At 38.9% G+C, this 15,400-nt stretch overlaps 1 protein-coding gene across 1 annotated transcript; it reads right to left on the bottom strand.

The window, feature by feature from the left end:
- Window positions 1-1,545: 1,545 nt before the first annotated feature.
- ric8b (RIC8 guanine nucleotide exchange factor B) lies at window positions 1,546-14,719 on the bottom strand. Its single transcript, XM_058387805.1, has 10 exons — window positions 14,508-14,719; window positions 12,570-12,617; window positions 11,519-12,136; window positions 9,841-9,935; window positions 8,444-8,594; window positions 8,251-8,346; window positions 7,976-8,120; window positions 7,532-7,676; window positions 6,088-6,207; window positions 1,546-2,313 (listed from the first exon to the last, which is right to left on the bottom strand). Exons 1-10 carry the CDS (start codon window positions 14,589-14,591, stop codon window positions 2,202-2,204), a joined length of 1,614 nt encoding a protein of 537 aa, XP_058243788.1. The 5' UTR covers window positions 14,592-14,719; the 3' UTR covers window positions 1,546-2,201.
- Between the last annotated feature and the right edge of the window lie 681 nt (window positions 14,720-15,400).

Below are 15,400 nucleotides of genomic sequence, written 5' to 3'. Positions count from 1 at the left end.
TCTTGATATTAAAAGTATTTAAGTTCTACGTGCCTGTTTTTTTTTCTTTAAATCATTAGCGTTAATGCTGTTAACCCCTGTGATGCGAAATCAAAAACCTCATGTATATTTTGTTAGATTTTATGTAGTTGAGTGAATTTGATCAGTCTACAATATCAGCTTCATATGGCACCCAAACATTTCTTTCCCAGACCCAAAAGACATGGTGTCTAACATTCAGCACTAAAATGAAACTAAATTTAGATACAAGCAAAAAATACAGTAATGCAACAAGATGCTGAAGAGAACACGCGGACAACATCCTAATTTAAACAGTGTTTAGTACAGTATAAAAAAAAAAAAAAAAAGGAGAACTTGCACACATTGTGTATATTTATCACAGAGGTGCATAATCAAGGAAAGTTTAAAAAAAAAAAAGTTATGTTAGAGATTCCAGAAAAGAGACAGGAATATTTTGATGCTGTCAGATGATCGACAAGCTGAAATCTAGCATTAATGACTGGGAGAAAACCAACCTGGAAACAATTCTTGAATCATTGGTAATGTGTTGCTTAATTTACATGCACTTTACATCCATCTTATCACCATACATGATGTTTTATATGTAATAAATAAAATGATGACTCCTAAGTCAAATAGCATTTCTTAGCAACTCTGTAGTTCTAGCATTTATGTTCCCAGCACTTTATAATGCAAACTGAAAGCCCCTGACTTCCCCTTTTACATAATAACAATAAGCAAAATTAAACCAGGTTCCATGCATTGGAAAGAACGAAAAACGCAGTCAGTTTTGCTTTCATTTAGAGAATTTGAACACAAAAATCGGTCTAAAATGAAAATGGCTGTTTTTCTCTTTTCAATGAATATAAACCCTTTTGAATTAAAATTAATCTTTTAAAAAAAGAAAAATCAATTTTTAACAGATAAAACCTCAGTTTAGTTGGAAATTTGATGTTAGAGGAGCTGAACAGGGGACTTTCATACAAACATGAGCTTTCACTGTAAGGCCATAGAAGTGTAAATAACAGCTTTCTACAGATTTCTACAGAAGCTTCAGCGAAAAAAGAGAAAAGGCTCATGGTTTCTCACTCAAGAGAAATAAGGCTCTGGATCAAACAGAAACGAACGTCTCTGAACAGAACTACACGACAGCCATGTTATAGACGCACTCTACTGTAAATAGTATCAGAAATAATATCTTTTTCTTTCGCACACTTTAAATTTACGGAAACACTTTTCCCCTACTTGCTTGATTCCAGCGTTTTCTTCGGTATTATCTATCTATTAAACAAATATCCGGCTAAATCTTCAACAAAAATTAACTTACGGTTTGATCTTATACAAAAAAAATTATTCGATTTCCTTAATAAGATTGTCCAAAAGTAATACTGAAGCATGCTAAAAATGCTAAAGACTACCCTGGTGTGTATGTACCTGCTTCTTTAAAGCCACACTAGTGATAGACATTCAGTGATTCCCAGTGTCTTTTATATTTGACTACAATATACCGATTTGACGCACGATCTCGCTCACCAGCCTTTTATAAAAGACACATACACCAGAGTGGTAAAGAGCAGCCCATGCTAGCTATCCTATTTACACCGATAAGATAATATTAACAGTCTAAGATCCTACATTTTCTCCATCCCTTTAGGCAGAAATGCTTTGTAACAGTTCAGCGTACCTCAGATAAGGTAAGGAATGATTGCTAAAGTGATGGAACAGAAAATCCAAAACGTGTTACAGCATGGTTCTGAATGGGGCAGTGGAAACGTTAACACTCTGAGACTGATGCAGATTCCATCAGATTCATGTCACTGGCCTTGTTCCAGTAAGGAACACAGTGAATGAACTAAAATGTGTTCCTTTTGTGCAGCACAGATTCTTGATGAAATGGCTAATTTATGATCGGGGGGTAATGTCACAGAGCATTAAACCTCAAAACAAAAGAAACAAAATCTCAAACAACTGCAATGTTTGTGCTGAACAAAGAAAAATATAGCCTGTTTAATTCTACACTGTGACTCCACTCTTGGTCATTAATTCACATTGATGCTGAACGTCATGTCTGAACAATCAAACTGGCACAAACCAAATTGTTTCTAACACAAACTAATGACAAGTTCAATTCTTTTTCTAAGAAGTGCTGACTCCATGGAGGTTCAGTGAATGAGCGTGTGAGTGAGTAGGGTCGGCATGCCTTAATCCGAGTCCGAGTCACTGCACTCTGGAACGTTGCATGTGTGTAGCGTCTCCTCTAGTGGAGCTAGTGAGCCATCCTTCCTCACCCCCATTGGCCGGATCAGCTGCTGCCTGCAAGGAGAGAAGCGTACATTTACGTCAAAGATGAATTGTAAGTTATCATTTACAAATGATCAATGAATAGGAATTATTAGTTGGATGAAAAGCATACAACATGAATGATGCAGTCCAATGTGTATATATTTTTGTACTATATACACCTTTACTATACAAAATGGGGCAAATCACTAAATATGACACAATCACTAAGACATAAGTAACAACTAGCTGCTTGGGATAATCATTCGATGCAGTTGTTGCGCTTGCATCTCATGAATGTAGTTTTTCAAGCCACCAATTTGTCACTTACAATCCACCTGCTCTTTGAATGTAAACCCATTGTGTCAGCCATTGTAATACCATTGAGGTCCTTCTTCTAAAGAGGCCTGTTGATGTGTAGGACATCTTTCTTTCCCTTCACATCCGGCTACACAAGAGCCCTTAGAATCATGGCCCCGAAGATAGCCCTTCAAACACACACCCTGAACCTAGCCCTTTAGCTGTGCACGCCCTACCTCCCCCCCCCGGCTTTGCAGTTTAATTACAGGATCAGTACTCCTTCTAATCTCTTCAAAGCTGTGGCTGCTCCTTCACGCTAATCCAATTATATCTGCACTATGTGTCACTAGCACAGCTCTAAGATGATTCATCAGAGCATTATCCAATCAAAGCAAAACCTAAAGATTATCACGACATTATCCAATCAAAGCTTGAACAACAAAAAAACAAGCTCAGTGACATTCATTTCTGGGATTTGAAGCAAATAAATGATGGATTAATTAATTTCCAGATTGGTCACCAATATGTGGTAACTTTGCACTTTTCTCACCTGTAGCTTTTCTGCTGTGTGTGTTTGTGTGTGTGTCAGCTTTTTTGTGTACAGACAGGTTTAACACATGCTGACTGATTTTCAGAAAAGATGTTCAGCAAACTATCCCCCTTGTTTGTGTATTTGATGTGGACACTAATTATTTCTATAAATTTCCTAAACACACTCATCAATACATCTGCCTGAAATTGATTTCTTTTTATTTAAATTACATCCACTGGACAGTGATTCCACCTGCCAAGAAAAACAAGGATACCTCCCCTGTCCATAAAAATCACACCTATTAATTAGTTCCAGAGATGATGAAGTAGGGAGCAGAAGTATGAGTATGAGTGAGTGTGTTAGGAGGTGGGCCTGAGTCAGTGCTAATTGGAGCGAGTCAAGCAGTAGGAGGGTGGGGGAACATTCTTGCAGGGCATTGAGCGGTCTCCTGAGCAGCCGTACTGGGGGAACTGGTGACTGTCCCTCTGCCCTTGCCACATCACCTCCTTTCTCTACAATGAAGAGAATAGGTGAGGAGAAAGAAGAAAGGAGGATCCTTTCGAGGAAGGAATCTGCTTCTCTTGGGCACACGCTGCTCATTATGGCTCAACCACCCTATAGATGGACAACAACAATGATCTCTTGTGTTTGCAAACTTATTCAACACCCCACATCTCCCACCCTCCCCACCCCCCACCCCCCATGTTTCTCCATCTTTGTGAGGACCTCAATCTCAGTGGTGAGAGCCTCTTTTAAGCCAGATTTACACCGTAATTTGCTGTCACACACAAAAATTGCAAATTCTTGGCTTGTTAGATTGATGGTCTTATATCACCTTCACACACATCGTGACAAGCAATGACAAAGCAACCTGAGGACATTCGTTTTCAATGACAGCTGGCAACTTCCACTGACCGTTGCGGACTAGATGTGGCGGTCTCCAGCAACATGACAAAGCTGAGAAAAGTTTAACTTTAAAGTTTAAAAGTTCAACTACAATGGCAGTGGAGACAGTAGAGAGCATAGTGTTTCTCCTTTATCTTGAACGATATGATGCATAAATATACACTGGTGAGTTTTATATACAAACGCCAATTCTCCCTCTAAAATGTTGGATTATTTTTGCTAGCTATGCCATCTACTGATAAATGTTGTTACTCTAGCAACTAGTAGTAGGAACACGTACTGGCGACTTCACAGTACAGCCATGGACAACTCACAGTGATAAAATCACTGTATGTGTAAACGTTGCTTTAGAAGGAATAATGTGACTTCATGGAGAAGTAAAGGTAATTTAGTGCCCTTGTGACCAAAGACAGCAGCGTGCTCGTCTAACAGCCATCAGTGGGACGACATAGGATTACATGAAACATATGGGACAGCTAGAAATACAGTTGTGGCAATGACAATGTCCTCATTACATTAAGCTCACAAGAATGTTTCAGTTTACACAATCAGGAGCCAGCAGAAAGCAGTCATTTTCTTTAACTGCAGGTGGAACATCGATAGAGGATCTTCTCCAGATAATCTGACATAATGCACAGTCGGCCAAGATTTACTGGGATTATCTCGTAGTGTGACAAGTAATCATCTTAAAAGGATCTAAGGCTAGCTTTAGTTTTTATAAATAAGATGTACATATACACATTATATACACATATATATAATGTGTGTGTATATATATATATATATATATATATATATATATATATATATATATATATATATATATATAAAGAAATATATATATATAAATATATATAGCAAGGAGCAGCAAGGAGCAGATGCCCTCTGATGGTGTCAAATGTCTTCACATTCACCCAGTCCTCATATATATATATACATACACACATATATATACACACACATATATGTGTATATATATATATATATATGAGGACTGGGTGAATGTGAAGACATTTGACACCATCAGAGGGCATCTGCTCCTTGCTGGTTCTCACAACCCATTAAATACATGTACACATACACACAAAAATCCCAACCCCCCCTAATTGACCCAATGCTCTTGTTCACTTCTTATTTGGCATGTCTATTGAATACAGCGAGCCGTGTACAAAAGAGACACGTATATGTATTTACAAAGAAAAAAAAATATCTGAATGTGGAGCGCAAAGGACCAAAAGCTTGTGTGTGCCAATTAGCTGGTAATTAATGCAGCAGGACTGATGTGGCAGCCGGTGCGACAGCGGCTTGCATTGACTCCTGCTGAATGCTGCAGTCTAGAGGAAGGCCAGCTGTAAATGAGGCAGAGGGACGCAGCGAGAGATTCTTGCCTTAATGAAGCGGTTGGTAAGGAACGTGCTAAGAGCAACGCAACAGCTCCTCATACTGGAGCCTCGCTAGCCTTTGCTGCTAGTCGTTGACAGAAAGGTCAACATGGAGGCAGTCTGTTCTTACTAAAGTCTCTAATGAGAGAGAGGAAGAGTAGAAGAAATATGATGCACTTGCTCGGTTTACAAAGGCTCTCTTTTGCAAGGATTTCTAATGGTTAGACATATAATGCATTCTGCACTAATAAATAATTCATTCATTTCATCAGTAGTTGCAAAACACATTTAAGGGACAAATCAGCATCATCAACTGATCGATTCTTTTTTTTTTTTGATAGGTCTTCATGTTTATAATATACAATATTTATAATGATACTTAAATTCAGCAATCAAAAGCAAGACAAATTGAATTGAACTGATGAGACAAAATTGAGAGGTGTGTTATTATAGTAGTTTTCCTCTTTGTAACAATTTTAAGTAAACACCAAAGGGTTATCTGCTTAACTTATTTCCCCTATTACTTCTTAGTGCATAAAAAAATAGAATAAAGCGTAGGAAAAACGTAATACTGCAGCTAGAGCTTCACATAGCTCATCCGAAATCACCTTCTTTTGTTGGTGTGTATTTGCCTGAACAACAGTGAACTGAAATCAGCTGAACTAAACCAGCTTTTATGGGGCCCACCTTGACAACTCGCCAATCATAGTTGCAAGTTTCTGAGCTTCATACTCCTTCTGTTCCTCGGTCATGTCCTCAATTGGGTTTGGCATTGGCTCCTCTATGTGGCCTGTAATCGGATTAATGCTGAAAGATACAAGTAGGGGCAAGAGGGAGTGATTCATCAGACAAGAGTCAATTTGTACAAATTATAACAGAGAAACACTACATTGCCAAATGTTTGTGGACACCTCACAATAAAACCCAATATGTGCTCTACACTGATCAGGCATAACATTATGAACACCTGACTAATATTGTGTTGGTCCCCCTTTTGCTGCCAAAACAGCCCTGACCCGTCGAGGCATGGACTCCACTAAATCCCTGAAGGTGTGCTGTGGTATCTGGCAACAAGATGTTAGCAGCAGATCCTTTAAGGCTTAAATAATACTTACAGGACTTAAAAAAAAAAAAAAAAAACTTTTGATAGATACTGACCACTGCAGACCGGGAACATCCCACAAGAGCTGCAGTTTTGGTGATGCTCTGATCCAGTCATCTAGCCATCACAATTTGGCCCTTGTCAAACTCGCACAAATCCTTACGCTTGCCCATTTTTCCTGCTTCTAACACATCAACATTGAGGACAAAGGGTTCACTTGCTGCCTAATATATCCCACCCACTAATAGGTGCCATGATGAGGAGATATTTCAACATCACATTCCAGATTCCCTTTGCTATTATAATAGCCTCCACTCTTCTAGCAAGGCTTTCTACTAGATCTATGATCTAGTTCAGCCTCAAGAGCATTAGTGAGGTCAGTCACAGGCATTCTAGTGAGAAGGCAAGGGCAGCAGGTGGCATTCAAGATGAACCCAAAGGTGTTCAATGGGGTTGAGGTCAGAGTGCTGTACAGGACACTTGAGTGCTACCTCTTCAAAACAGGAACACCATGGACCTTGCTTTGTGCACAGGGGCATTATCATGCTGGAACATGTTTAAACCCCTTAGTTTTAGTGTAGGGAGCAGTGCTAGAGCATAAAATGTCTTTCTACATATTTATGTACTTCGAACATTGTGATGACATGGGTGTGATGGTCAGGTGTCGACAAACATTTTGTCATGTAGTGTATTATCAGGAAATCTAGCAATATAGAAATATAGCACAAATTCTGAATGAAATTGCTTTTAAATTGGGTCTGCTACCAAAATAACAGAGCTAAATGGCTTGCTACTGGCAATATAATTTATAACTGACTCCGTTAAATAATAATAATAATAATAATAATAATAATAATAATAATAATAAAGAAGATGAAGAAAACTGCAATACTGTTTCACAAATAATAAATAATTCACATGTTTATGATGCCTTATGAATACATAATAACATGTAACATGGCCTTATCTGACATTTTTAACACATTAGATTTTTGCCACTTTGCCGGGACAAAGGTTTTGATAACTTACAATGGTTTTGCTGATTTATACTCTTCTGTGTCAGAATCCTCATCAGGAGAGTACTCAGTGTCTCCTCTGCCCCCTGCCAGCAGCCCCCGAGCCACCAGCAGCCCTGCAGCATTGCCATAGCCAGTGTACTTCAAAAGGTTGTCCACTGCAGGATGATAAGAAAAGTAAAACATTTAAAACACTCAGTACAGAACCAAGGGAAGGAAAAAATAATAAATGACTTTCCCTTATATACAGCTTAAAATCATTCACAGGATTACAAATCTGTTTCTTTTACAACCTGCATTTGTCAAATTTGTCAATGAATCATATATCTAATATGCGATCATGTTCAGCATCACAAGAGTCACCTAATCTACAGCAGGAAATAAAAATGTTCCCTGAACCATAAAATCCTCCAAATTCCTCATGTGGAACACTGCCTTAAAACACACCAACTCTCACCATTTTCTTTGCAGAGGACGAAAAGAAACTCGGCAGCTCCCTGTTTCACCCCCATGTCTATGTGAGTCATGAGGCGCACCAGTTTGTTACGCACTGTGCTGCCCACTTCTGGTCTCACTTTCACATCTTTTAGAGGTGGTAAAACCTGAGGATTAAACACATTCTATTAGAACAAGCACAATATGTGCTAGATGTCCAAAGAAATATCAAGTCCAAACTTGATCTTAATAGACAGCAGGGTTTTTTTTTTTTACACATGAGCGTACAGACTATACCTTAGCTTTGAGGTATCTGCGAATCTCCCGATGGTACCTGGAACTTTCCGTCATCAGACTGAGCACTGGAGTCAGGCCTTCTTTGTAGTTTGAGCACTGAGAAGACAGAAAATACAAACCCTGTATATTCTACACACACGATAGAAAAAAGCAAGGAGCAAGCCCATTACCAAAGCCTTATCTGTTTCAGCACCTTGTCTATTCTTTTCTCCATGAAGTCCAGAAGCACCTGGAAAACATCCATGTTCTTTCCACCATATTTCTCAAATCCTCCCTGTACAGGCACATCGATCAGGACATCCATGCAGGATACTGGAAGGTTGCTCAGAAGATTTATGGCATGACTGTCAGAGATTAATGGGCAGAATAAAGGATAATCACTATTTCAGAATTGTAAAAGTGATTACACTTGCAAGCATTTTTACAGTCAGTTCCATAATTAATGGCACCCTTCAAAGGAACATGCCAAAATAACCATGAGGAAAGCCAAATATCACCATGAGGAATGCCAAGGACCTATGATCATACCAAAGACCTATAAGAAACGAACTGTTGATAGTCTGCATGCAGCAACCAAAGAATATAAAGAATGTTGAAATGTTGTGCATGCGGGATGTCTGTTTGTGTTATTCACCCCTGAATATACACTCTTGGGATGTCCATCATTGCAAGGAATGCAACTGTGTTTAAACCAGCTTACTCATTGTTATAAAGGGGGGTTCAACAAAGTTTAATATTCACGAAGGCGGAGTTAGTAGTAATACATCACCCTCTAATAACCGTTTCCAAGAAAGTTTGACATTTGCTTCAGTGATTTGTATTTTTCTGGCTCTTGGTTTTCTCGTTATAATTCATCCATACCGACTCACTGTAAACTACACCAGTAGAGAAGAACAGACCAATTAAACATTTGCAAAACTTGTCTACACTTAGATGCACGCCATCTGACAAACACTAACATACATTCCAGACTGTGCTTTTAGCATGACACGTCTGGGCATTTTGCAAAGCCAGAAAAGGGGAGGGGAGAAAGAAAAAGTCAACTCCCTGATCTTATTTGAATAACAAAACCCCAGCTACTAGTGCCCAAGTCTGCTTCAACACATTCAATTTGCTTTTAAAAAGGCGCAGAATATAGTCAGCGAGGCCAGAGAGTCCTAGAATGCATTGTGTTTGTGTCAAGAAAGCAAGACATTCCAGAGGTGTGAAAAGACTGGCGACTGAGCTATGGGGCACACAATGAGTCAAACCCACACAAACGGGGTGCGGGGGAATCAGAATGCACTAGATTCTCTGTGCGGGGCAAAGAGGGACACCATTAATCACTTAAAAATGACACCCCTTCACTCACACTCACTGTTCATTCAGATAAATTCTTTAAGTGAGTTAGAATTCAACCGTGTAAAAGTATATACACTGATTTTGATAAGGATTTTAATACAGCACTACGAACCCTATGTAAAATATGCATACTCAGTTATCAAACAAAGTGAAACACTGGCTAGGGAAGTCTGACTAGAATGTTCACCTAAACATGCAAACTCAGGAACGGCCGTATGTGTGAGAGATAAGGACTTTGGGACAACCTACCTGTGTAGCTCTTCAGTTTTCTCCTCTGTCTGAACCCTCAGCATCAGAATGTGCCTCATTATGGCTGTGATACGTCTCAGTTGGTAATCATTATGCTGTTAGGATAAAGAGACAAGAACAGAGTGAGCCGACTACTTACTACCTTTTATAAACACATAATCGGTTCCAAAGTAATACACGGTATTGTGCAGTGCCGATGCAAAATGCTTGGCCACCAGATATATTTATCTAAAAATAACCAAAATTTGCACTTTCAGTATTCTTGCTGGGTTTTTTTTATGATGTTGTTGTTCTGCTTAGTTACTGATGATTCGTTCAAACAGCAGCAACACAATGCCAGAGAAATTCTGCTCTTCCACCAATATATAGACATTTTTTATATTTTCCTATTCCTTTTACCAATAATTCTATTTCTATTTTTTATTGTAGCCATTTTGTTCTTTTTTTTTTTTATAATCTAATTTTTGACACGGACAGTCAGAAAACATTTTATGTAACATTTTTACAAATATTCCAGACACAAGTCCCCATCTTGTATAGAAAAATGAACCTACTGCAGAAGTGTTTTCTGTAGTTATACCCAGGGAATGTAATGCTGCTGAAGGCATACATGTATAAAGCAGAACTCACCCTTTCAGACTGAACATGCTGAATTGTTTAACAGTAACTTGGATACAGACACTGAAAAGGACAATTAACTGAAATTGACCACACACACACACATTTTCAATATTTCAATGTGTCACTGCTTTATACCTACAGGAAACACTTATTTGGAAAGAATGGGATTGATATATTTGTTGGCCAAAAAACTAGCAGTGAGGCACAGTGTAATCAAGTGTGTGATTGATCTGCATAGCTACTGAGTAAAGAGTTTATTTATTTACAGTACTATGCTTTGCTTTGAGGTATCCAATTCCCCCACATCAACCCATTAATAAGGAATGGATTAAACTGAAAAACAACCGTGTTGTTTTAAATCTCTATTATCAGAGGATTTTTAAATCCTTAATGTCTCCTTTACTTTTAAATGTGGTGTTATGGAGCTCTTGGAAACAAACAGGCCAGTATACACTCACCAGCCACTTCCTCTCCAGCCTATTCATGCACTTCTTGCACTTCAACACCCAATCAGGAACATAAAAGCATGCAGATACAAGTGGAGAATTAAGTTCATGTGGTCTACTGCGGTTTAGTTGTTTGCTTTCTGACATGCTTTTCACCACAGTCATTACAAATGGTTATTTGAGTTACTATTCCCTTCCTGTCATCAGTAAACTACACTGATATCTCATCAACAAGGCCTCTCCATCAGCAGCTGCTCAGGGATGTGTTTTGTTTCTAACACCATTCTGTGTAAAAGTTTCTGAAATACATAAAAACAAGCTGTCTGGCACCAACAACTATTCCATGGTGATAGTTGATATATGATTTGTCCCATTCCATTTGTTTGATGTAAACATTAAAGCTCCTAACCTATATCAGCATGATTTTCTGCATTGTGCTGCTGTCACATGAATAGATTTTCATATCAGAACTTAAAAATCAGACAGTATCTGTCCATAAGACAAAAGGTAAATTTACTACTGGTTAACTAGCAGACTGAATGATTTTTGTCTGGAGAAAGAAACTTCACCAATAAGCAATGGAAGCATAGGTGACCTAACCACAGGCTCACCTCATCACTGGAGTCAGACATAGTGACGTTGAACAGAACTTTGAGTGACTCCATTGTCCGCTCACTCCTCTCTAGAGAAAGGGGCGGGGCCTGTGAGTCAGGACACATGACCTCGTATTGCCCCGCCCAGCGCACATCCAAGGTGCGCTCAAGTATACCAATGAGCAGCTCCATAGCATCTGACTCCTGATGCAGCAGTCTCCGGACGTCTGGCCTCAGGGCAGAAAGCAGGAAGAGCAAACGGAGAGAGAAGAGCTCCACATCATGTTTGGAGGTGGTCAGCAAACGCAGCCGGGCACACAAACCCTGCGCCAGCTGCACGTCCGCTCCCACCTGCTGCGCTGCTGCGCTGTTAAACACCACGTTACACATGCACTTGAGCGCCTCCACCACTACCCGCTCTTCAGCCAACGAGAGTGATTTCTCCAGAGGTTCCACATCGACATCAGGTAATGGGACGCATGCCAACCGTGCAAGAGTGACAATGCCATGATTGGTTGCTACAGGCCCAAGGACACGCTTATCACGAGACAAGATGCGCATGGTCTCCAGACAGGTGCTCTGACATTGGGGTCGCACAGGCTGATCGAGCACTGTGAGTATGCCCTGACATAGTTTCTGCAGGGGAGAAACACAGATAAACAGTGACTTACATGACTATTATTTAAAAACACGATTATTTGGTGATCGCTCAAATGGAGTCGACCCTGGAGCTACGAGGCGGCAACAAAGCCTGCTGCACCACCATGCCACCTGTGCTGCCTAGAGCTCACACAAATACTAATTCTTTATTAATGACTAATGTTTAATTATTAATTAAGCATTACTTTCCATGCTCAGTTGAGTTTTGACATTTATCTGTGCTTGCAATTTTTGAGGAACTCAGCAAACGTGTCCTGTTTTTTTTGTGGTCTGCTGAAATTTGTCAGGTTTAAAAACCAAATGGCTCTGAATAAATTCCACACAGCAATCTAGCCATGAGAAAGCATCCTTATTTTCATCAGGTTACTAGGCAGGATACCTAAACACATAAAACCAGTCATGTACTTACTATTCGAGCTTCCTCTTGTTTGCAGTCAAAAGAAAAAGTCTTAGAGTTCTGAAAGAAAAAAAAAAATAACAAATGACAAAATGAAATACCAGATTACTGAGATATATATATATATATAATAAAAACATACAGTACATTGTCAAGTGGTCACTTTGTTTAAAAAAAAATAAATAAAACACACACATGAGTAATTTGCTCTGCTATTCAGTTGATAGAAAAGTTACAGCTCTAGCTTGATATGTGTAATGTTCATAAGAGTGTATCCAGTGGCATAGCATTGCTGGGTTTTTAAAGATGTAAACTCTTATCAGGAACTGAACAATACCCCGATCAGGCATAACATTATGAGCACTGAGAGGTGAAGTGAAAAACACTTCTCATCATTATCTCCTCATCATGGCACCTGTTAGTGGGTGGGATATATTAGGCAGCAAGTGACCATTTTGTCCTCAAAGTTGATGTGTTAAAAGCAGGAAAAATGGGAAAGCCGAATTTGACAAGGGCCAAATTGTGATGGCTAGACCAGTGGATAACTGCAGCTCTTGTGGGGTGTTCCTGGTCTGCAGTGGTCAGTATCTATCAAAAGTGGTCCAAGGAAGACGAGTTACTGTTGCTCACATTGCTGAAGAAGTTAATGCTGGTTCTGATAGAAAAGTGTCAGAATACACAGTGCATGAAGGATCAGGGCTGTTTTGGCAGCAAAAGATGGACCAACAAAATCTTAGTTAGGTGGTCATAATGTTATGTCTGGTGGGTGTAAGTAAAGGGCCTGAGCTGTAACTGCATATAAGGTAGCCTGGCAGGAATAGCGGTATTTCTTTTCAATTGATTAACCGTTGGTAGCTGTCACTAACTCTATTCCTGTATACAGCTGTAAACAATTTGCACTAGAGTGTATATGAATCATTTGTTTTTCACTACAGCAATTCGATCACACGTCAGCGCATTAACAATCCCTTTATTTGAGTTCGGGTGTGTCCCTGTACTTACAAAGTGGGAAGGATAGAGAGGAAACTACATGCACCAAATTGGACTTTAAAAATGATTTGCACTTATGATTAGCCTTTTAAAACCAAAGATAACATACAAAAGAAAGACAGACTGAATCCACAACTAAGATGAACCGGATTATCTGAACGCATGTTTCTACAACTTTCTGACTGTAATACAGAAAAATCTCTATGTTTAGCTCTATGTCTGTCTGCGTCACCTGTACTTTGTCTTTGTTGTGTGTAGCACCTTTGGTCTAGGAGGAATGTTGTTTCATGTTTCATGTTCGTGTCCTGCATCAGCTATATATGGTTGAAGTGACAATAAAGCTTTGACTTTGAAATACAGCTCAGGGTTTCAACAACAACAACAACAACAACCAAAAAACTCAAACACTATTTAAATGCAAATGCCAATTATTTTTTCTCTTTGTTAAAGCGACATAGCCTTTTATTCCAGGACTTTCCATTGAACTACTTAGGGTCAAGCTGACATTACTTATAGGCATTACCTGTTTGTTTGTTTTGTTTTGTGTAGTTTTTGTTAGGTGTTGGATTAAACTCATTCAATTCAAATGACCACTCACACTGGACAACAACAACAACAATAATAATAATATTGACAATGGTAAATTATTAATAGTAATAAAATTAGGAAGCCCACATTGAGAAACACTGGAACAACACAAAGTAAACAGACTTGACAACAGCTACCATCAGGCTAACTTGATAAAGCTAAGTTGTGTGTACACACGCTTCAAGATTCCTCTTGATCTTCATGATGATAAATTTTCGTATGAAGCGGATCTAATAATATTTCTTTGCACAGATGATTACTGAGTTTGGTGACACTGCGAGGCAGTGCTGTCATTCAGCTAGCTAGTAGCCCAGTGCAGTGTACTGAGCCATCACTGAGCTAGCAGGCTGCTAGCATGTTCCAGAAACCTACCTCTGCGTTGTATTCCTGCAAACGCTTTTCGATTTCCTCATCGTTCCCGTTTTCAATCTGCACCAGAATTCCACTCAGATCCATGGCTGGATATAACTGACTCGCCTGATTTACAGAGTGAAGTCTCACACTGGCAGCAGCAGATGTTTTGGTTCCGTCTCCCCAAACCTTCCTTTTCAAGTTTTCATTGAAAAACGTCACATCGAGGAGAGTCACATGACCTGCGACTTCCGCATAGCACTGTACACTAGCGTGCTAACTAGGGTACTACTTAGTATGTGGGATTATTACGGAGTTTGGGCGTACATGTGTATGCGTAAAATCAAGTTAAAACCTTTAATCACCTTTAAGTTATTACTAGAAGATAAAATTCAGATCATTAATTGTTCTTGATTGTTGTACCGATAGAAGCCGAAATAACAATGATAACAACTCGAAATAATACAACGGCATAATACAGTATCTTGCAATAATGACACATACATATATAAAAAATATAGATTGAATATATTTCTAAATACAAAAATATAGATTAATTTTTTTTTTTTTCCCCCAGGGATTCTTTTTGGTATGCTAGGAATATTTTTGCAGAGATGATCAGGGTACCCAGAATAATGTAAATAAATACTTAAAATACAGCTTCTAATTACTCAAGCCAGTATAACCAGAAAAACTTACTTAAAGTATGAAAGTAAAAACACAAGAAAGGTACACAAAAGAAAAATATGTGAAATGTGAAACACTGTTTTACTGATGACAAATGGTGCACCTTTTACCGTCAGCACAAGAAAAAATATCCCTTTTCTTCCTCAAACTCCAATGATAACTAGCATGATAAGTAACTATACATACACTATATTCACAAAGGTTTTGGGACACCCCTCCAAAATCAG

The sequence above is a fragment of the Hemibagrus wyckioides genome, linkage group LG04 (genome assembly GCF_019097595.1).
Source record: "Hemibagrus wyckioides isolate EC202008001 linkage group LG04, SWU_Hwy_1.0, whole genome shotgun sequence".
NCBI classification, from domain to species: domain Eukaryota; kingdom Metazoa; phylum Chordata; class Actinopteri; order Siluriformes; family Bagridae; genus Hemibagrus; species Hemibagrus wyckioides.
The sequence above is the reverse complement of the archived record's forward strand: the minus strand, read 5'-3'. Positions and strand labels throughout refer to the sequence as shown.

Bases quoted from the DNA above. Each gene is read 5' to 3' on its own strand.
- ric8b (XM_058387805.1), bottom strand. From the start codon at position 14,591: ATGGATCTGAGTGGAATTCTGGTGCAGATTGAAAACGGGAACGATGAG. The intron at 6,208-7,531 runs GTAAGTTATCAA...TGTATCTTTCAG, and splicing joins TATAAATCAGCAAAACCATT to CATTAATCCGATTACAGGCC. The intron at 2,314-6,087 runs GTGGGCCCCATA...CTCTCCTTGCAG, and splicing joins ATGATTGGCGAGTTGTCAAG to GCAGCAGCTGATCCGGCCAA.